General features: G+C 41.9%; 2 protein-coding genes across 3 annotated transcripts; one reads left to right on the top strand and one right to left on the bottom strand.

Moving 5' to 3' along the window:
• The first annotated feature begins 1,500 nt into the window (after positions 1 to 1,500).
• On the top strand, positions 1,501 to 15,734 carry LOC139677044 (claudin-15-like). 2 transcript variants are annotated; one of them, XM_071566601.1, is made up of 6 exons: positions 1,501 to 1,589; positions 1,945 to 2,220; positions 11,162 to 11,326; positions 11,476 to 11,557; positions 14,124 to 14,234; positions 15,566 to 15,734. In XM_071566601.1, the coding sequence occupies exons 2-6, from the start codon at positions 2,001 to 2,003 to the stop codon at positions 15,663 to 15,665; spliced, it is 678 nt and encodes a 225-aa protein (XP_071422702.1). In that variant the 5' UTR covers positions 1,501 to 1,589; positions 1,945 to 2,000; the 3' UTR covers positions 15,666 to 15,734. The 2 variants fall into 2 exon arrangements, with proteins under 2 accessions (XP_071422702.1, XP_071422703.1); XM_071566602.1 differs by lacking the exons at positions 1,501 to 1,589; positions 1,945 to 2,220 and adding an exon at positions 6,421 to 6,741.
• Positions 15,735 to 16,601: 867 nt separating this feature from the next.
• DUSP28 (dual specificity phosphatase 28) lies at positions 16,602 to 19,386 on the bottom strand. Its single transcript, XM_071566603.1, has 2 exons — positions 19,008 to 19,386; positions 16,602 to 17,821 (listed from the first exon to the last, which is right to left on the bottom strand). Exons 1-2 carry the CDS (start codon positions 19,353 to 19,355, stop codon positions 17,687 to 17,689), a joined length of 483 nt encoding a protein of 160 aa, XP_071422704.1. The 5' UTR covers positions 19,356 to 19,386; the 3' UTR covers positions 16,602 to 17,686.
• Between the last annotated feature and the right edge of the window lie 1,861 nt (positions 19,387 to 21,247).

Consider the following 21,247-nt stretch of genomic DNA (forward strand, 5'->3'; position numbering starts at 1 on the left):
CCATTATTCTATAGTTCATTGTGTGAAGGGAAAGTTAATAGCAAGATGAGAGTCATCTGCATACCGTAATTGATTAGATAATTAATAAGTTATGACAACTTCAGGAACAAAGTTACAAAATCAAATTCTTTGAAAGTGGAGACGAAATGACTTAACATTGTTCTTTCTTTTTTATGTTTCCCCTAAGTAGTACTGATAGAGTTTGCCTTCTCAACTTAAGGTCAGACTCTGACCAGAGAAAACCTTTGTGAGCTGTGGTGGGAAACTGCTCTAAGTGGTTTAGTACTGTATTTAAACCTGCATTTTATCTGCTTCTGATTGTGCTGGTGGCCATGGGTCAGCCTTGGAATTTGCTTGAACTAAGGAGCAATTAGCAGGTTCAAAGCAATGTATTGTTGATGTTAGAAATGTATATATACATATGTAAATGAAACTGTTCTTTCTCTGTTTTTCAATGTAATAAAATGAAAAAGAAGTAAAAGAGTTTTTAACTTTCCAGTTTAGAAACTTTTACTACCCATTTTTTCTTCCAAAAATTACTACCTTATCAGGAGTAATTTGTTTGTTTAAGTGACTCAAATATTATTCTTTGTTAACCCTTCCTGTCTGGTGTTCATGCATGTTTGCTGTGCTGTTTTTAATGTCAAGATGATCTTTTGCTCCCCCAGGGCTTGTTTTTATCACATCACAGCTGTTAGTCAGATATAGCCCGTGAGTGCATTTTGTGAGGGATGATGCTCTGGACTTTGTGTATTTATTTAGTTTTGGTTTATGCTCATTCTCCTTTGGACAGTTGCAAAGCTTATTTGCTATCAGTTGTGCCATCACCTCAAACCTATAAACATGACAGTGCATGACAGCTGGTACTATCGAGTCCTCAGTGGTCAGGTGTCCATGGTATGGGTTGAAAGAGGATGGATGTGGTATTAGAATAAAGTATTATCTGGATAGTCCTATGGGGTTTGTGTGGTAGCAGCAGGGTCAGGAAGGGGTGAGTGAGAGTGGCTTCTTGGGGCAGAGGAAGGCAAAGAGAGGAGGAAGAACAGCAGCACAGTGGTTGCAGAGCTGCTGGAACCCTGGAGGCCTGTCCTGCCCACGGGCATAGCTGCAACCACAATTTCCTTCGTTAATGTGAGCCACTGGAGAGGTGTCTGTCTGCATATTTCTTCATGGTGTGGGTAGCCTGAAACAAATGCATAAAAAATTTCAAGTGAAACAACCACTGTGAAAGTTGTAGTAACGTATTTCTATAGTGCTTTGCCATCTGATGATGTGTGGGAAGCTCAGTGACACTGACAAAGCAAATTATATGCCAGTGGATACCAGGTTAATCTGAGCATCTTTGGTACTAATTTACATGATTTTATTGTAATTTTCCCTTCTACACTTTGCTGTAGCAAAAAGCCATGCCAGAGCTTTGTGTAAGTTGGGCTGAGCTTTAGCCCTAGGTCCTTGATTTTTAGAATGAGGACAAAGGTCCTAAAGAGTATGAAACTTTCACTTGGTTGTTTAAATTGGTTCTCACAAAGTGCTGACACCAGTACCCTCACAGGAAGGTAGATGAAACGGGTTAGAAGGAGACCATAAACGTGAGTATCAAAATTTATCATGCATTAAATTTCTATTGGTAGGTATTGTAACTGGGAGATCAAAATTGCAGCTGATTGTCTTAATTTTAACAGAATTTTGAGTTAGCAAATAAGTAAAGAGTGAATGAAACATTGCAAATTTAAAATGGGCAATTCCTTGGTCAAATCCTCTGGCTTTGCTCTGTTGGTACTTTTTTGTGATAAACATGCAGAAATAAAAGTTTTCCTAAGAAAATACCTAGTGTCATATAATTCCAATTATTTGATGGGATTTAGATTTCAGCTCTACAGTTCCCTGGTCAGTCTTATGTAAAAGTAACTCCATATACTCTGTGTGTATAAACTGTTTCAACAGGTTTCTAATATCAGGAATTTTAGGAGGCTGCTTTGAAGACAACTTCTGCCAGAAGAATGGCGTCATCTTCCCTGCAGATTTGTTCCTTGCTGCTGGCTTTAGCAGGATTCACCACTTCACTTGTTACTACCATGTCCAACAGATGGAAAATTTTGGACACTGCGACAGAGTTGGTTACTGCAGACTGGGTTTCTGAAGGTCTTTGGATGGACTGTGCAGCAACTGCTCTTGGATCAGTAGAGTGCAAGAAATTTCTGTACATGTTGAGTGCAGACAGTAAGTGTGCATGGCATATGTTTATAAAATCCAGGGATGTAGTTTTATTCCTTCTTTCTAGACATCACGTTAGCACAGCTGGGTGACACAGAGTGCAATTGTCACAGAGGGTCTGGTATGGGCAAATCCTGTAGGGGTTGCAGACAGGTTAAAGGGCCCCTGTGAAACCTGTGTCCTTCACTCTACAGTTCAGCTCAGGGACTGCTGAGGCTTTGTTGCCATCTCTAAGATTTTTTTTTTAATTGTTTTGGAAGAAATAGTGTTCTTTCACCCAGTCTAATTCTTAAATACAAGCAAATCATAGTTCAGTGAGTGCTGGTGATTGTTTGTGCTTTGATGTGAGATAGGACTTCTTAGATGTTCCAGAACTTGTTGGATACTTTGTGCTAAAGCTGTGTATTTTGTATTTGTTCTGGGATTTCTCAGAGGCCAGCTTAGATTAAAATACTCCTGTGTGACTGATGCTGATGTGTTTTCTAGGGTAGACCATGGTAGCAGGGTAGTTTACCTGCAACTAGAAAGAGAAGAAATGTCTCTATAGGGATTGAAAGGTATTCATTTGGATTGTTCTAGATTTTAAAGACATCTTTCTGTAAACACCATTTTTATGGTAAAGGACTGGGAGAGACTAACACTGAAGATCTTTCCTCAAAAAAAATGAGTGTAGAAATAGTAATGGTGCAGCCTTTGAAAACTGGTATTTTGTTAAGCTTTCTATCTTGAACAGAACCTTGTGTTTATTCTTTTATGGCTTTCAGTTTTGTGTAGTCACTTTATGAGTGATGTTAATGGCATAATTCCTTCAAGTCTTCCCTGCTTTATAGGTTCCTGATTACTGACATGGCTGCTTGTGTGGACTCTTTCCAGCTGATTTATTTTTGATGCACGGTGCTCAAAACTTCAAAATGCCATGTCTCACAGACTATGAACCTTGTTTTTCTGGACACCGACAGGGACTCCCCTGGAGTCAGAGCTGCCTGACTGTAAGACAGATCTCTAAAGTGCGAAGAGTTTAGCTTTCAAGAGTGCACTCTCAAGATTCAGCAAGTTCAGTGTTCTTCCACAGCACCTTGGCTTTGGTGGCCTCATCTGCCTTCTTAACAATGGTGACAGTTTAAGTATCAGCACCCTATAATGAGGCCAGCATTTGTAGCCTCAAAAGGAGGCTAATCATATGCTTCTAAGGATTTTAAAAACACTACTCATTGCATCAGAGGCAATGCCAGCTTTTTCATATCATTTTGGTGCCCTCTCTAAGGCTTCCTCTTTGTTCATACTGGGATGCCTAAGTTTCACCTAGAAATTTAAGTACAATTTCTGGAAATTAGAGTGAGGCAACCAACAATCCTTCAGTTTTCATAGCGAGATGGCATGGATGCTTGTGATGGTGTGCCAGCTCTGCCTTGCTTTGTGTAACAGGGAGAAGCAGATGTTACAGCCCTGTTATGGCGACAAGCAGAGGCAATATGGGACAACCTCTGTTTTGTTGGTTTGGTTTGTTTTGGTTTTGGTTTCTTTTGTTTTGGTTTTGGTTTCTTTTGTTTTGGTTTTATGCAGTTTCATTACACTCAACATGGAAAGAAAATATTCCCCAGGAACAGAAATGTTCCTGGTGAACTGAGGTGGAAATCTCCCAGGGGTTCTCTTCCCTCTCTTCCCATGGTCTCCATAATTGGAAGACTGGACCCCTGGTTGGCAGGGCAGAGTGGGTCATCTTCAACTATTTGAAGAACTGCATGTCCCCTAAAATCACCACAGGTTCCTCATGCTGACAGACAGACACATCCTATGGTGCTTGCAGAATTGTCATCTGTGGCAGGGCTGTTTCTTTTCTTGCAGTGCCAGTCAGCATTCCTGGGTCTTGAAAGTGATCAAAAAATGGCAGCACATGCTAAACAAACATTTGAGGTGTTCATATTTTCAATATTTTTTCTGCAACTGTATTGGCTAATCTGATTTTAAAAACTGCTATTTCTGCTTGTAAACCCTCTCTCAACCATATTACATACAAATATGCTCTATTGTGGCAACACCAGAGAGGCGAGGAGCAATTTCTCTCCTCAGTCATATATTATTATGATCATACATGGTCACATCTTGGCATATCTATGTAAGAATTTTACTTACCTTGGGAGTGCACTTTTATAATGGATTCTCCACTCGTTCCCATTTACTGCACGTGGTCTGCATTGTGGTCTTGGAGAAAGCAAATTGGTTTCCTTGTGGATGAGGCAAAACAGGGGAATGTGACCTCGGAGTGTGTTTCCAGAATTCCAGCCACTGACAGCATTCAGTTCACCTGACAGGATTAGAGCGAGTCCGAGCGCAAACACCCAGGCTGTGGGAGGTGTGGATGTGGAGCTGTCAGCTCTTGTACCCTGCTGATGCAGAGCCTCCTGCAGAGCAGCACTGGCTGTTCTGCCCACTGCTCACCAAACCACTGTTCATGAAATTTAGTGAAGAACAGCCCTGTGTTCTTTAGCACATTGAAGAGTGATTTCCTGAATGGAATTATTAAAATGCCTGGTGCTGTATAGGAAAAGCTCAGGCATTCCAGGTCTGCAGTTTAATATTTTCTGTTTATATGTGTGCTTTATGACTGCCTGGTGAAATTAATTTCTTAATTAGGAAGAGATTTTTTTAAAAAATTATGTTCTTCCTTTTTTTTTTTTCAACCTTGGCAACAGTATTACATCTGGGGACACTCGATTCAAGGTCCCATCTAATCTCAGCTTTGAAAGGGTTGTCAGCAGAAGTGATTGCTGAGGTCACCAGCATAGTACCAGTGTATGGATAAATGAATTTGAAACTCTTTGAAGGACTTTTAATGGGATGAAGATACTCTAAGGTACTGGTACAGTATGTTCATTTTACTCTGCCATCGTTTTTCAAATTGCAGTGACTTAACAGGAGAGAATTCTGTCACCTGAGAAGATCAAGTCTTGCCACACACTATCTGGTTTCCTTAAAGGATTGCAAGTTTAGAGCTGCACAGGATCACACTGGCTGTGCTGCCAAATATGCTTTTGTTTAAATCAATGGCAATGATCCTCTAGGCTGCCAAGGGAGCAAAAATGTCATAGTGGCACCATAAAACCATTTTGCAGCTGAACCTACAGCAGCTCGAAGTGACCAGTGGATTCTGAAAAAACCCCAATCGAATACCTCTTATGGGCATGTTGTGACTCTCCCAAAGGCTAATTCTTCTGGTGGTGTTTATGTAAATGCTGTGAATGTGTTGCCATGTTGCATCATAGCAGAATTATTTTATGAAGAAACTCTGACTCCATTTCCTGGAGATAAGAGCAGGTTATCACTGCAAGAGATGGTTAACCCCGTTTGGATACAGAGGTACCTAAACTATTAACTTAAGTGGCAGATGTGAATTGGGTCTGTGATTCTGTCTAGCTAAGAGCAGTAGAAAATAAATCAAGTTTAACATCTTTGTCTAGAATAGCTTTTTTATTTTTTAAAACTAAGATGTTCTACCAAACAAAGGCAGTTGGCTGATATGTATAATTTCTCTTACAGGTGTTTTTCTTCATCATTTTATTCCTTTAGAGATAGGTCTGTCACACCAGCTCCTTTGTTTCCTTATGTTTTGTTTCTGTGACACATCATTACAATGTAATGCATTGTACAATTGTACAGTGTAAATGGGACTATTTTTAAGACTGGAAGTGTTTAAGTGTAGATCAATAGACAGTAAAATATTAATGGAAACCACTCATCCACAAATTAACCTTTCTGAAAGAAGCTGACAGTACAGTTGTTATGGATTAATTATGAACATAACTCCAAAAAATGGGCTAAATTTTCTAGCAACAGAATAAAGCTGCTGTTCTCAACCTTTTCGATGTTTGTATCCTCAAGGAAATAACACACTACAGTTTTTTGATTTTAGATCAACAATAAAATTAGAAACAATTTTAGTCTGGTGTAAAAGCTACTTGACTTCAGAGAATAGACAGAAACAAAATATTTGCCCATATCATCACTCTTACAAGGTATTTTGTTGAAATACTGACTGGACTTTCTAGGCTGAGAAAAAGGCTAGCTCTTTTTTGACTTCCTATTAAAAAAGAATTAATATTGTATTTTTTTACATGCTAATATCTTTATCATGGACTGCTCCCACTTCTTATTGTCATACCCGGTAAGCCTTATCTCTGGGGTTGAGCAAAGAGCAAAGGTAACCTCATTTTGGAGTGAAACCCAGAGATAAAACAGCAAGGAGGCTTCTGAAAGGCTTCACTTGATTGTAATCTATTTATAAGGATACTGAACTGTTACTACTCACAAGCATGACTGCTGCGTTGGAAATCGTTGGTCTTCTTTTGTGCCTGGGTGGGTTGGCAGTTATTGGAGCTACTTTGCCGAATAACTACTGGAAAGTCTCCAGTATACATGGCAGTGTGATCACAACGTCCACGCTGTATGAAAACCTGTGGAAGAGCTGTGCAGAAGACAGCACTGGAGTATCCAACTGCAGGGAATTTGACACTATGCTTAAACTGCCTGGTATGTGACTTTGTGCAGCCTTGTTTATATTGCTTAAAAATTTATTGGCAAAAAGGAGGAAGGTTTTTGTTTTGATAATCTGGTAGTACTTGGAAATAACTGGCCAAGAAGGACTTTGTGGGTTGAAGTAGCAAAAATCTCTTAAGCAGCAGAACATGTCAAGCATGTTAGGAGGGACTATAAAACATGGCAAATGAAGTTGGTCGATCAAGCATTTATTTTAATAGGCATTTTATGTATGGTGTGATCTCTGGCATCTTTTGGGAGGAATTAGTAGGAAACATTTTTAAACTTTATTTATTTAGAATTATTGTACAGGCCTTATTTTACAATACTTCATAGATAATGTACTGTAGTTGGAGTTTTTTCATATAACAGGAAATACTTTTTACAGCTGAGAAATGGTAGTGGAGTTTGTACATTGAGACTGAAAATTGTAGATAATCCAAGAAATACAGTAAGTATGTGTTATACATATTGTAACATTAGAAGTTATACAAGGAGTACATACTATAAATTAATACACCTGTCAGGTCTTGTTAACAAGTGTCTTTTTGGATGTGGTTCTAAATATCAGGAAATTTTGTTCTGCTGAATCTTGTCCTCTGTATCAGCCTTCAGTAGAATTGCGGATTTTCCTCAAATGTCTAAGACAATATTCTGTGGATAGTAAGCATGTTTATAGATAGTAAAGCTATTTTTATCAATCTTGAATAATTCAGTATGTAATTACACAGAATAAAAATGCCTTCCTTCCAGTTGAATCTACCCTGAGAGGTGGCTAAACTGAATAGTTGGGAGGACACTCCTAATCTGAAGAATGTGTACTATAGGATTAGCGGGAATGAAGTATTAAATTCACTTTCTCTTTCTGTCTGAAATACAGGGATGTTGTTGACCAGCTCTGACACTAGTGTAGCAATTCTCTGAAGCTGTCTGTGTCCAGTATTTAGGCAATAATCTGTTCTCTTCATCTTTCTAGTCTTATCTAACAATTGCTTTCAGAGTGTGTGTGTGTATTAAGAGGAACATAACCCTATTTAAACTTCTTAGAGTCAGTAATAGCAGGATCATGTCCATTGGACATTATCCTCTGCGGAGTGTTTATTCCAGTGTGCCCAGTGCTGCTGGGTGAACAGCTGGACTTGAGGATGCCAGAGGTCTTTGCCAACAGAAATGACTCTGTGATTTTATTTGGATCTTGTAAAAAAACATCAAGGGTTGGTTTGTAACTTACTGCCACTGACTCCAGGCAGTGTCTTGTCGTAACTACCTGAAGGAAAGTAGTGTCTTCTATAACTACCTGAAGGGAAGTTCTGGCCAGGTGGGGGTTGGTCTCTTCTCCCAGGTACTCAGCAATAGGACAAGGGGGCACGATGGGCTCAAGCTCTGCCAGGGGAAACTGAAGTTGGAGAGCAGAAAAAAATTCTTTCCAGAGAGAGTGCTCAGGCATTGGAATGGTCTTCCCAGAGAGGGGGTGGATTCCCCATCCCTGGAGGTTTTTAAACTGAGCTTGGATGTGGCACTGAGTGCCATGATCTGGTAAAGGGACTGGAGTTGGACCAAGGGTTGGACTTGATGATCTTGGAGGTCTTTTCCAACCCAATCCATTCTATGATTCTATGGATATATTCACACGAGGTGTTGCCTCTGAGAGTGTGTGCAGATGTGGGTAATGGGCCTGCAGGGCAGCATCGCGGAACTGCCCAAAACAAAAGGATTTTCTAAGAAACTGGTGGGGTTCAGAAGAGAGTGTAGTGAGTAGATGTGCTAAAGCACAAAAGAAGAAAAGACGAGCAACAGGAGGGCTCCTGAAGAACTGCAGATAACAATATGGAGTCAGCAGGAAGGAAATATTGCAGCCAGGAAGGAAATATTGGAGCCATGAATAAAATAGATCACTGGGCCAAGCTTTGAAGTGAATTTGTGAACCTTAAATTTGATCTGTTGAGATCTGTTCTGCAGCTGAGAAGACAGCACTATATGTGAGGGGTGTGGGTAGGGGGAAAGGGAAGGGAAAAATTGTAGAGAAAAAACATTTTTAGAAAGGAGAACGAAAAAGAAAAGTTAGAAGATGCTGAATTGTCGTAAAAGTTGAAAGGACAGAGGGGCAAAGCAGGAAAGGGGAAGAAAATGGGCTTGGTAACAATGAGGGCTGAGCAAACAGTGGGACTTCTAAGAAATGTCTATAGTACGGACAGATGTGAGCCAAGGCAGGCTGAAAGTTATCACCGTCCGTTTAGGCGTGGTTCAAATTGCTGTTTAGAAACTTAGCTGGAACTGGTGTGAAGATGCCAGGGCTTGGTGGGAGGGGAAAAAAGAGGAAAAACAAAAGTGTCTTTGTTACCTCTCATCAGAAGGACCATAAAGATTTTCCATGAAGATTTCCTTATTGGCAGCTGAGCTATATGGAATACTTCTGGTTTTTGGTTTGTGAATGGAAAGTATCAGACTTGGTCCTTCTAAACAGATTTAACACTTTTGAGTTCAGTAAGCCATTACTTTAAATCACCAATGTTTGAAGTGAGGAGCTTTTTAAAATACAATATTACACACGATTGAAACCATGACTGGCTACTTTGTATAGCATTATCTATCCAGCCACAACCAAGTCAAACATTTCATAGAACTAGTTGCCAAATGCTTTTTAAACTACTTTCCCCCCTCCTTTCTTCTTTTTAAAGTTCCTTAGCTGTTTCTTCCAATTACAGTTTTAGGGATAATCTCTTACAATTAGTATTGACTCATAAAATGAACTGAATTTGTATCTCGTTAAACAAGTTAATTTTTAAAATAAACACAACTACAAATTGAGCTTTCTGAACTGTGAAGTAAGGTCCTCAGTTAAGGCTGTTGAGATTATGTTGTGGTACAATTGTATGAAATCTCTATTGTTAAAATAAGATATCCATTGACTTGCAAGCAGTTGGCATGAGGGTACCCTTGTGTGTCACGGAAAGATGGGGAGTCCCACATAACACTGCAGGACCTGAAATCAAAGCTGTTGCACCATGCTACAGGTGATTCTTGATGTTATGCTGTAAGAACCCAAACTAGAAAGCAGCACTGTTGCATGCCTGTCCTAACATTATCTTCTGCAGGCAAAAACCTTGAAGTATTAATTGTACTTTGAGAGGTCTTTTCACTTTTATTACTGTCCATATATTTTGCCATAAAAAATTTAAAATTAGTGCTTAACAAAGCATTAACTTCTTGAGTGATTTTATCCTTTAATACTCCTAAGCCACATTAAGTAATACAGCCCCTTGAGTCAAGAGTGTGAATATCACTTTGTCTCCTGTTTCTCTGTCTCACTTTTGTTGTTTGGAGAGTTTCGGGCTCACTCCACTACAGAACTAGCCAGCAGGTTACCATGGAGGACATGGAGGGGATCAGGGAGCAAGAACTTGAATGTTGGCATCAACAAAGCAAGTGTCCAGTTGCAGTCCTGTTCTGACCCTTCTGATGTGTGGGTAGAATTGTAGAGTCCTAGAATCATTTAGGTTGGAAAAGAACTTTAAGACCATCAAGTCCAGCAAAGTCAGCACTTGTGACCTGCCAGATCAGTGGCACTCTGCATGTTTATCTCACAACAAAGGTGCCGAAATGCCATTTGACCTGGAACCTGCCAAACGCAGGGTGCCATTTTAGAGGGGCCCAGAGTCTTCATTTGATCTTTCTTCTTAGGCTGACTATTAATCTGTCCAGGTTTTGTGCAATTGATACCTAAATGTGAAGAGTGGGAGCTTAAGCAATACAGAATTGTTAGCATAACACATTCCCTAACGTGCCCACAGGACTGTAAGCTCTCCACTGGAATATGTCTTAGGGAGGAAAGGAGTGCTGTGGCTCTTGGACCTGCTCACTTCCTGTTTGTTACACCAACTCAGAGTTTGAAGTGCACTGCCAACTCAAGCACATTCTTTCCTATCTCTCCCTGGAAGCAGCAAAGCTGCCACATTTTCCCAGTTCCTCTGTAATGCCAAGCCCCACACACCTTGGCTGGCACCTGGATTTCAGACGTGTCCTGTGAGCTCAGCTGTGCAGGTGTGAGGAACTCACCAGGACTTGTGAGTCAGAGTCCTGTGAATGACCATATCTACCACTACGTATTTTCACAGGACTCAAAGTTTTAAGGTATGAGGGGCTTGCTATATTTTTCAGGTTTTACTAAAGGCCCAAAAGGATTTACTGAGCATATAAAGTGTAGGTATAGTTCAACTCTGAAATCTGATTGGCTTGAAGGCTGAACGTGCTTGGGTTTGGAGGCTTCTCTGAACCATATGATAAAGTTGGACAATATTCACTCATTACTGTGCCTGTTAATTTTGTCAATCCCTCTAATTACTTTTATTTTTTTCAGAACAAGAGTAATGTAATTTTTGCACAGATCCTGATTTGTTTTCTTTTTCTGTCTTAGCTCACATTCAGGCATGCCGTGCCTTGATGATCACTTCCATCCTGTTGGGATTCCTTGCCACAGTAATTTCACTGCTGGGTTTGAAATGTACAAACATTGGCTTGAGCGATGAAGATGGAAAAATGAAGTTTGCTGTCACGGGAGGATTTCTTTTTATTTTAGGAGGTAATATCAAGGCTGCAATAAGAATACCATCAGTACTTTGTATTGCTTTCACAGCCAGATTAAATGAAATTAACTTGCTTTTTGTTTAAAGTTTTTACAGCCATTAAAGGAATCACTCACCTCTGTGCTTTTTAAACTTTTTCTGGTAGGTCTCTGCTCCATGGTGGCTGTTTCTTGGTATGCTGCAATGGTTACTGCTCAGTTTTTTGACCCACTGTACGCTGGAACCAAGTAAGTTAATGGCTCTGTCATACCAAAATCCGTCATGCGTTGGACACCTGCACTAACCCCAGAGTTTCAGAACCTGGGTGGATTCCCTTATCCAGTCTTACAGGAGGACAAAAAATGTCCTCAGGGAATCTTTTCTCCTCAGAGATTTTGGTGGGAAGGAAGGAGATTTCATTTCTAGAAGAGTTAGTGAATATGTGAGAAATAACAACTCCACATCTGTGCGGGTTTTGTGTTCATATTTTATTGTGAGAATTCAGTGCACGTCTCAATGTTATGAAGAAAAACAGGTAAAAGTCTTAATTTTCTTCAATGTTTAGACCAAAAGAGATACAAAATTCTAGCTATGGCTAGAATAAATTGCCTCAGATATACAAGCAAGAGAAAACCATCCAGACAGCAGCTTGAACTGTGTACCAGTGACCTACAGAGAAATCTGCTGCTTGTCTGTGTGTGAACAGCTCAACATTTGTTTGACGTATGAATTAAAATGAGGCAAAATTTTGGGGCCTATCAGCTCGTACAGTTGCATTCAAACAAGTTTCGAGGTATAAAAGCCCTTACTCTTGTCTGATATAAAAGCACTTGTCAAAACCAAATGGCAGATTATGGCACACCTTATCAAGGTGCTCTATTTAGCAATAAGGAACAAGGGTAGAGGTGACCAGGCCTGTCCTTCAGACAGAGGCAAAAGGAGAGGGAAACATACTGTCCATGGAACACGAGATCTCTATAATTTGTCAGTACCCCTACCTAGTGTGTAATTCATAGACCAATAAAACTCTAGTTGCTAGGATCATATTTGAAGTGTTTTGTAAATTTCCACCTGGGAAGCAGTTCAGAGAAGTCGGAGGTGAAGTGCTTTGTGATGAATCAAAGTACTTCAAGCAATTGCTTTAGTTGTTTGTCAGTTTTCCCTGTGCTTTCCATGAAATTGCACTTACCAAGAAATTGCACTTATGCATTTTCTTTTTGTTGTTTTATATCCCCTTAAGAGAACTATATGAAGGGTAATAAATACATCAGAGAACTGAAAAAACTGTTGATAAGGAAATTCAGTTAGTGGGATAGTTGGTGAATTTTATAGTCATCTGCTGTAGCTTTGGGGCTTCAACATCAATGGCTGTTAATCAGTTACCAGGTTGTTTGCATTCGGTAGCTGAAGAAATCTTTTTTTTTAATATTCAAACTTCATGTTTAAGCTATTGATTCTCTGAGCAGTTCTTGGTGCAGGCCAGTATTGATCTTCACTCTTAAGAGACTGGCAAATCTGGTTTTTCAGTTTGCTTTTTTTGGTATGACTACAGCAAATTAGTAAAGTTAACCTCTGCTAATTCTTAGGGGAGTTTCTCATATGGCTGTGAAGGCAACCTAAGTTCTCCTGCAGATCCCTCTTATATCCTTTCCTTTGGGATGACACCTACAGCATTCCTGTCTGTGTGTGACTGGTGAGCAGAGATGACTGCAAGTACTGGCCAAGGTTCTCTGGCTGTTCCTTAGTATTCCTCCAGCTACTTGCACTCCTCTTTTTTTGAGATAGTGACTATCCCTTCATTCCATGTCTGGAAAACACCTAAACCATGTCTGGAAAACACCTAAACCAGTGGAGACCTTGCGGCTCCAACATGCGATGAGAACACAGGCAGCAGTCTGTGTGAACCTCTGAAACCCTCCTGCCAGCAACGAATCCTGGAGTCAGAAGCTTCAGCACTTTTAAGTGATGATTTTGTGTTCACAAGTGGAAAGCAAGCACAGTTCCAGTGTACCTTCAGTGCAGTCCATAACACTCATTTGGCCCATATATTGGCTATCTCTGACTGCAGAGGTACAGGTGTATTGTGAGTGTAGTCTTTGAACATCAAACTTGTTTTCCTCTTTTTGTCAAACTCCTGCCAGACTTATCCAGACTCAGTTGTGTCTAGTCTTTGGGACAAATTTATTGTCAGCTAATTTCTTGGACTTGGTTGCACAGTGAAATGGGGAACGATTCTTTTTCCACCTGGGGCACTCATGTATGTGTTTCAGCCATACAGCCACAGAGGGTGCTGAATATTCTTTAGGATACCCAAGTCTGAAAACAAGCCTTATACTAACAGCTACTTGTAGGTCACCCAATATCATGTCCATAGAAAACTGATTTCTGTGGCTAGCCTTTTCTCAGGACACAGGCAGTAAGGTCTGACTCATTCAGTTTCACAAAATTGCTTCAGTGGCACAGCCAATAAAAGGGGAAGATAAGTGTTGTGGATGGCACAGAAGGTATGTTATTATTATTTATTATCAACAATTTGTTAAATATACACAATTATTTATTGCTACTTATCTTTATGTTGCTTAGCACTTTCTGTACTATCACTAGTTTGGCAGAGCCCTTAAACATACATGAGTTTTACTGAGCAGACCCAGAACCAGATCTGTTCTCTGTTATCTGCTGACGTAGCTTTCAGTTCGCTGATTCCTTCACAGACTAGAATTTGTTTGCATGATTTGTGAACCTTAGGGCTCAGTCTAAAGTAATGGCTTTGGGATCCTGTTATAAGCTGTTTCCATAAAATCTTTCCTGTTTCAGGTATGAACTAGGAGAAGCTCTGTACTTAGGCTGGACTGGATCTATTCTTTATATACTTGGTGGGATCTTACTGACTTGCTCATGCAAAGGGAAGGAAAAAGAGAATTACAGGTAATCTTGGATTTCTCAGTTGAAACAGTAGTTGTCAATTACATAACACTTTCTACCTGTACACTTTTCTCCCTCTCTCACCCTCTGGTATAAATATGTAGCCATGTAAAGCACAGACAGTGCCATGGCCTGTCACAGACTTGTCATCACAGGGGATGCTACACCAAACACTTGTACAGTGTATGTACTTGTTGCTTCACCATCAGCCATCCCTGTAACTTGTGTTTGGTAATTCTGGGTGCTGTTGATGTTTCTAAGTTTTACAGGGTGAAAATGTGCAATTGAAGAGTAAACTACTGGCAAAAGAAAAGTGTTTCAAAGGATAGAGTGTATTATATTCCAGTTTCTCTGCAATACTCAGAGATTAAAATATTCAAACACTGTTTAATTTGCAGAAAGTCTAATGGCATTTCCTTCCCAAAGCATATCCAACTGATCATTAAAACATGATTCTTTTACTTATTCTTTATGGAAATGTCCTGTTGCACCTCAAACCAGAGGAGCTGAGACTTCTGTCCTCAATATGTAAGCTCTCCTGGACTTTTTTCAATCTTAAATTATTGACACAAACAGAAGCTCCCTTTCTGAAGCAGAGGGATGAAATTGGCAGAAATAGCAGAGGTTCGTGTCTACCCAGAAGAACTCAAATGGCTTGGAGGTTGTACTGGCTAAGCTTGAGAGGTGGATAACAGGGAAGAAAGCATGTTCACTGTTGCTGTGTTTAACCTTAGGAAACTTATGTCAAAACATGTAGTAAGTGAGCATTTCTCTGATACTCTGCTACCTAATCTGAAACCATTATGGTAATATTTCATCAGCCACATTGGACTTTAGATCTTTGTCACCATATTTTGATACAAAGTACTGAATGTCCTGAAATGTCCTGAAAATCAGGTGAAACTGATGTATGAGATAGAAATTCAACATGATGAATGATAGCTGAAGGAATTGGCTGAAGATACTGTTTTTCTTTCTCATCATCTTGATTCCTCTATTTAAACCTGCAGCTTCCACAAGGGCATGGAGCACTAGGCTCTCTTCTGCTTTAGGGCCTTGGCTGAAATGCCTGAGGAAGAGCACATGTGAGTTAGGAATCCACAGTGTGGGTTGGTTATGAGAGAGAGGGCTGTGCTGCCTGTCAGGCAGCCCATCTCTTTCTCCTTACATACCAGACTGATGAGAACAAGAGACCACTAATTTCTGCACTTCTGTGAAGAACATGCTGTTGGTGGGTTTGATACAGATCTAAATGAGTAACTTCATAAGTATCTAAGCTATAAATGTGCGTCTAATACTTATTATTTGTGTTTGTTTTTTTTTTTAATTTACAGACCCAACAAATATGCATATTCAGCAGGCCAGGCAGCTTCTCAGCCACGCATGTACCCCAGGAACTCTGAGACGATCTTAAGCAACAAGGAGTATGTCTAAACTCACATTTTGCATCACCTGTAACGTTAATAGGTTATGAACTCAAATAAAGAAGGAACTACTCCCAGGGTTCCGGTTCCAAGTTGCAATCTTATACCTTAATTCGGAGCAGTACAAGGAGCAGGTATGTTTTCAATGTAAATAGGAATGGTTTTCAGATGTAAATAGCTTTCTACAGAAGATGCTGTGAGGTGAAATCCTGCGGCATGAAGGTTTCCTGCACGCTGAGAAGGCTGGTAAAATTTAACCAGAGCACAGTATCTGCTGACACTCAAGAGCAACAGTTTCCATTTCAGCTGACTCAAACATGTGGAACTGATAGCTGTATCTGACTGCGAGTTCATGTGCTTCACAGTTAAAAATGTATTGTGTTTTCATTAATGTTTAGCTTCCTACTTTTGTTAAGCAGCTTTAGGTTTTGCCAGGAAATAAACTTTATTGCACAGATTGACTGAAACAGGTTTTTTTGATGAGTGGTATCCTGGCAATTAATAAGGAACTGATGTATTACTGCAATTCTTATTATGTATGATGGTCAAGGTTTATAAAAGCTGCAATAAATTCTCTAGCAACAATTCACCTTCAAATCTGCAGATGTGCAACAAATTTTTTGGTTGTAATGCAGATACCAAAGATAAATGATATGGAATGAACCACACACAGCTGGGACTGGAGAAAGCATCTGGTGGGAAAATGCCTTGTGGTAACTAAGAAAACAATAGTCTGATTGTTTTATTTCTATGTTTTCAGCTTTAAAATATTCCTATTTTAACTTGAGCAGTCTTTAACTTTGGGAACTTCTACTGCGTCTGAATTGTCTAATTCATGTAATTCCCCAGTGGCTTTATTCTCTGTCATTGTTCCATCATTAGAATTTCTGCCTTAAACTACTCCACTGCTGGGAGCATATGTTTGCTTTGTGTGAGCACTCAGACGGATGGTGATGAGCTCATTTTATTTTGTATTTACGCTTTAAGCAACATGGAATGGAATTTCACCCTGCAGGTTCATAGGTTTCATAACTTGTCCCTTTTAAATTACAAAAGTATTCACACAGTTTGACAAAATACCCTGGTGTTTCTCTCTATTTTTAATGTCTTATATTAAACACATAGTAGTCTGATTTAGAAGTTTCATGCAGTTTTCTTGATATCCCAGTAGATAATTTCAGAAAGAAACCTGCAAGCAGTCTGAGCAAAAATGATTTGTTGCTTGGATGCAGGTACAGCTGACTTGTAAACTAACACATTTAGGCATATGCTGGGCTCTGATATATCTTGTTAGGCTGAGTAAGTAAAGCTAAAAAAAGTGAGGATTACTTCTAAATTGCCAGTGTCACCTTCTTCCCTCCACTACCAACTGCCTCTTTTTAAATCATTCCTCCGGTGTTTCAAAAGCTGAAAAGGCACTTAACTTGCATGGTGGGAGCTGAACTCCTCACCATCATCTGTATATTCTGTCCTCTGGATTTTTAGGTAATTTTGTGAAGGTACTTTGGTCTAGTTGAATGTAAGGGAAATCACACAGACTGAGCATCAGCCAGTGTCGGTTTCCCACCAAAGGTTGTGTCATCTCATGAACATGAATTATGAGACAGGTGAGAGAGGAATTCAGAACTTCCTTGGTCTGGCATCAGGTCTTCTAGTGGCATCACTGGGAAGTTTAATTAAAAACCAAGAGTAAAATTGCTGTGCGGCAACTCCTTCATTCGTTCAGTGCATCTTTATCATATTCAGTGTCATTCAAGGGAAGAGAACTCTTGAAGATTCCATGCCTTTCTCTGCTTTGTTTACAGTCCTTCCAAACAATTTCTGTTGTTTCTCCCTGCCTATGCTCCCCGTTTCCATGTACCTTCAACAGAAATGCTCTGAGTGAATTTAATGAACCATCAACTCAGCTATGGGGCGTATTATGTAAAGGTGATGTAAGAAGTGATTTTTTCCCCTTTTTTTCTTTTTCTTTCTTTTTTTTTTTTTCCTTTAAAGCTGTAGCAAGCCATGTGACCTCTCTCTAAAGCATCTTCACACATCACTGTTTTTAAGTCCTTTGCTCAGTGGAGCTGGCTGCTTTGGTATCTGCAAATCTTCTTCATATCTCTGCAGCTGTGACCAAAATCCTGCGTTGGGTTCAGCCACGGGTCTGGCCATCTTCACAGCCTAGGGAACAGGAGAGACGTGGGAGAAGCAAAGTGTCCTGCATTTGTGGGTATCCTGCATTTGTGGGTGTTCTGCAAATGGATTTTTTCCTTAGCCCTTTGAGAAGATTTACTTTGGTTTTGACTTGGCTACAGAAAAACAAACAGCTATTTTGGTGAGCTGACCTCACTCTGTGCTTCCTAAGACCTGGCATGTGGTCCCAGTTACAGGAGTGATTCATGGACAAGACATGGTGAGTTTGCTGGAAATGTGAGTTTCTCTCACAAAGTGTGGTGACTGCTTGTGTTTAAGATAGCGTGAAACTTGGTCACTATCTGCACACAGTCTAAACTGAGTAAAATGTTTATCTAAAGATGTCAGTGATACACCTGCCGAATGGATGAAGACTAAAAGCCCATAGAACATGAGTAGTTTGTATTGGATGGGCTCCTAGGCAAGCTGAGATACTTTTGCTCATAGCTATCTAGTCCCTGGCCATTCAGGAGGCCTACCAGGATGTTTCTTTGCTGTGTGGAGCTGCCCCATGGGTGAAGGAGCAAATCCTGCAAAACAATTCCTGCACCCACTCATTGTCTTTATGTCTCTGTCTTAAATGTCACTTATCACGACTATACAAATGACAGAGAAAATATTCACTAAATAATCCGTTTTGCATATTTGCTACCGGTGCTTAAAGCCTCTTTGCATTTGTAATTATTTCGTCCCAGAAACCTCACAATGAAAGCTCATTTGTCCAAGTTGGAGGGGAAAAATCTTATATGTGAATATCTGTGTAACTGGCAGGTGGGAGCTCCAAAATAATTCTATGAGAAATCATCACAGAATCACAGAATCATAGAATTGATTGGGTTAGAAAAGACCTCCGAGATCATCAAGTCCAACCCTTGGTCCAACTCCAGTCCCTTTACCAGATTATGGCACTCAGTGCCAGGTCCAATCTCAGTTTAAAAACCTCCAGGGATGGAGAATCCACCCCCTCTCTGGGCAGCCCATTCCAATGCCTGATTACTCTCTCTGGAAAGAATTTTTTTCTGATATTCAACTTAAATTTCCCCTGGCAGAGCTGAAGCCCGTGCCCCCTTGTCCTATTGCTGAGTGCCTGGGAGAAGAGATCATTACTCCTAACAAGCCTTGCGTTTCTTCCCCCAAAGAAGTCTAAATATAACTCTGGGTATCGGCACGTTACCTCAAACGCGTCCTTGAGCGGGAGCTGCCGGTGTCTCATGAGATAAGCCGTGCAAATGGCAGCTGATCGGCTGCGCCCGTTCTTGCAGTACACCAGGCACTTGCCCCCGGCCTGCAGAGCCTCCTCGATGGCGGCGCCGCACGGCTCGAAGTACCGGTACAGGTCCTCGGCAGGGTCGTCGAACACGGGCACGCGAATGCCGCGGACCCCCGGGAGGCTGGGGAAGGGCTGCTGCCTGGTGACATTGATGCAGAAGGTGATCCCCTCCCGCGACAGCACCTCCTCGTCGCAGGCTGCCCTGGCCGTGCCGAGCAGCAGCGAGGCAGTGACCTTGCAGAGCTGGAGCATCGGCAGCGCGGGGTTCCCGTTCCCGGCCCCGGCCCCGGCCCCGGCCCCGGCCCCGGCCCCGGCCCCGGCCCCGGCCCCGGCCCCGGCCCCGGCCCCGGCTGTGCCGCCCGCACCGCCCGGGCAGCGCTATATTTATGCGCTCGCTACAGCTGCGGCGGGGAGGCTCCAGGCGGGTCCTAGTGCCCGCTGCATCCCGACCTCCGTTTGCGAAGCAAAAAAACACTTTCGGAGCCCACAGCTCGCTTGAGAACTAGTTGGATCTGTACACTCCTGTTCCGCACGGGAAGGCTGCTGCGGTCAGTGCTGTTCGTGCAGTAATTCCACATGGATGTGATCTCTTCCTGAGCATCTCGGTGCCCCTCACATACAACAAAAGCATCTTTTGAGTGCCCAGAAAATGATTTACTGAGCTGGCCAGATGGGGTAGCACTGACTTCACTGGACTTCTGTAAAGTTGCTGGAGAGGTGCCAGGGCAGAGAATGTCTTACACTGGAATGTGCTGATATGGGTTAGAGTTGTGCAGGATGGGTGGGGATGGGGCCAGGGATGTGAAAGCCACATCAGCCAGTGCCACAGGGCTGGTAGCTGGTACCAGACATTTCCTGAAGGACTGAGCATGTGGCTGAGCTGCTTCACCCTTCTGCTTTCTAGCAAAACAGAGCACGTGACAGATACTTGTTGCTGGCACAGAAATTAAACTGGACTGTCACAGCAGCGGAGCACAGACTAGTAGACCAGCGAGAAATGCAGTGCCAGCCAGTAAGGAATTAGCAGTGAGGGACAAGGATGAGCTTTTATTCCATCACAGAGGAAGAAGTCAACCTGGCACAACACCTGCTGTCATTTGTGAGAATAGCAACCTGTTGGTGAGTTGTTGGCTCTGAGGTCAGAGCAGACAGCACAAGAGCACAGCACATGCCTCAGCTGCCTGTGCACTTGTTCATCTGCCTCCTTGCTTCCCTCACCCAGGGCTTAGAGCATGTGGCCAGAGCAAGGCCCTGCTGGCCCCAGAAGGCAAAGTTCAGGCTGGAACCCTGCAGCTGGAAAGAGCTCAGCAGGAGAGCACTGCCCTGACACTGACTGCCCCAGCAATGTGGGGAGGGCTCCTGGAATCCCCTGCAGCCCCTGTTTCCAGGATTTTCAGGCCCTCTCTGGCAGTGGCTCTCAGCTGGCTCACCATTTCCATGGTGCACCCCTTATTCCCTGGCCATTATGCTGGGGTTCAGACAAGAGGTCTTTCTGCAATCACCACTAGGGACTTTCATCCCCTGCACTGTGGAAAGGAGCCAGCTGCTGCCCTACCTTCCTCCTCTCTCTCAGGAGATGGCAGAGGCTTTTCCTTCCTCTGCCTGCCCTCACCAGTTGGTGGGCTTGCTTGGGCCTTTGCAGAGTGTCCTTGGGTGGTGCTTTATGGACATGCTCCAGTTCAAACCAAAACCATGAGCTGTTTTTCATGGCATCACCCTTGCTGTGGCGGAAACCCTCTACCAACCCATACGGGTGGCAGCGTCTAAGCAGGTAGCTCTGGGATTTGCCAGACAAATCTGGTGTGACTTACTGTTTAACCAGTTCCTGCAGCTCATCCTAGCACGGGTCCAGGTGTTCCCTGGGTGCCACCATCCCAGGGCAGCATTCCTGTTGCATCAGGACCAGCAAAAGTCACTGTGGCTGCACCTGTGCTGCCTCACTCTGTGGCTACAGATGTTTACTTGCTACCTGACTGTAGTTGACTTAAGAATGGTCATTCATGCCAGAAAGGTTGTCCCTTCCCACCAGCCCTGTATCACGTCCATATACAGAGGAGGAAATAGGGACAGGGCAGTTGTTACATGCAGAGTAATTTATAAGCTAAGCGCAAATGCCATCTCCTGGCAGCGAAGACAGTTGCCAG

This window comes from Pithys albifrons, chromosome 11, assembly GCF_047495875.1.
Source record: "Pithys albifrons albifrons isolate INPA30051 chromosome 11, PitAlb_v1, whole genome shotgun sequence".
NCBI classification, from domain to species: domain Eukaryota; kingdom Metazoa; phylum Chordata; class Aves; order Passeriformes; family Thamnophilidae; genus Pithys; species Pithys albifrons.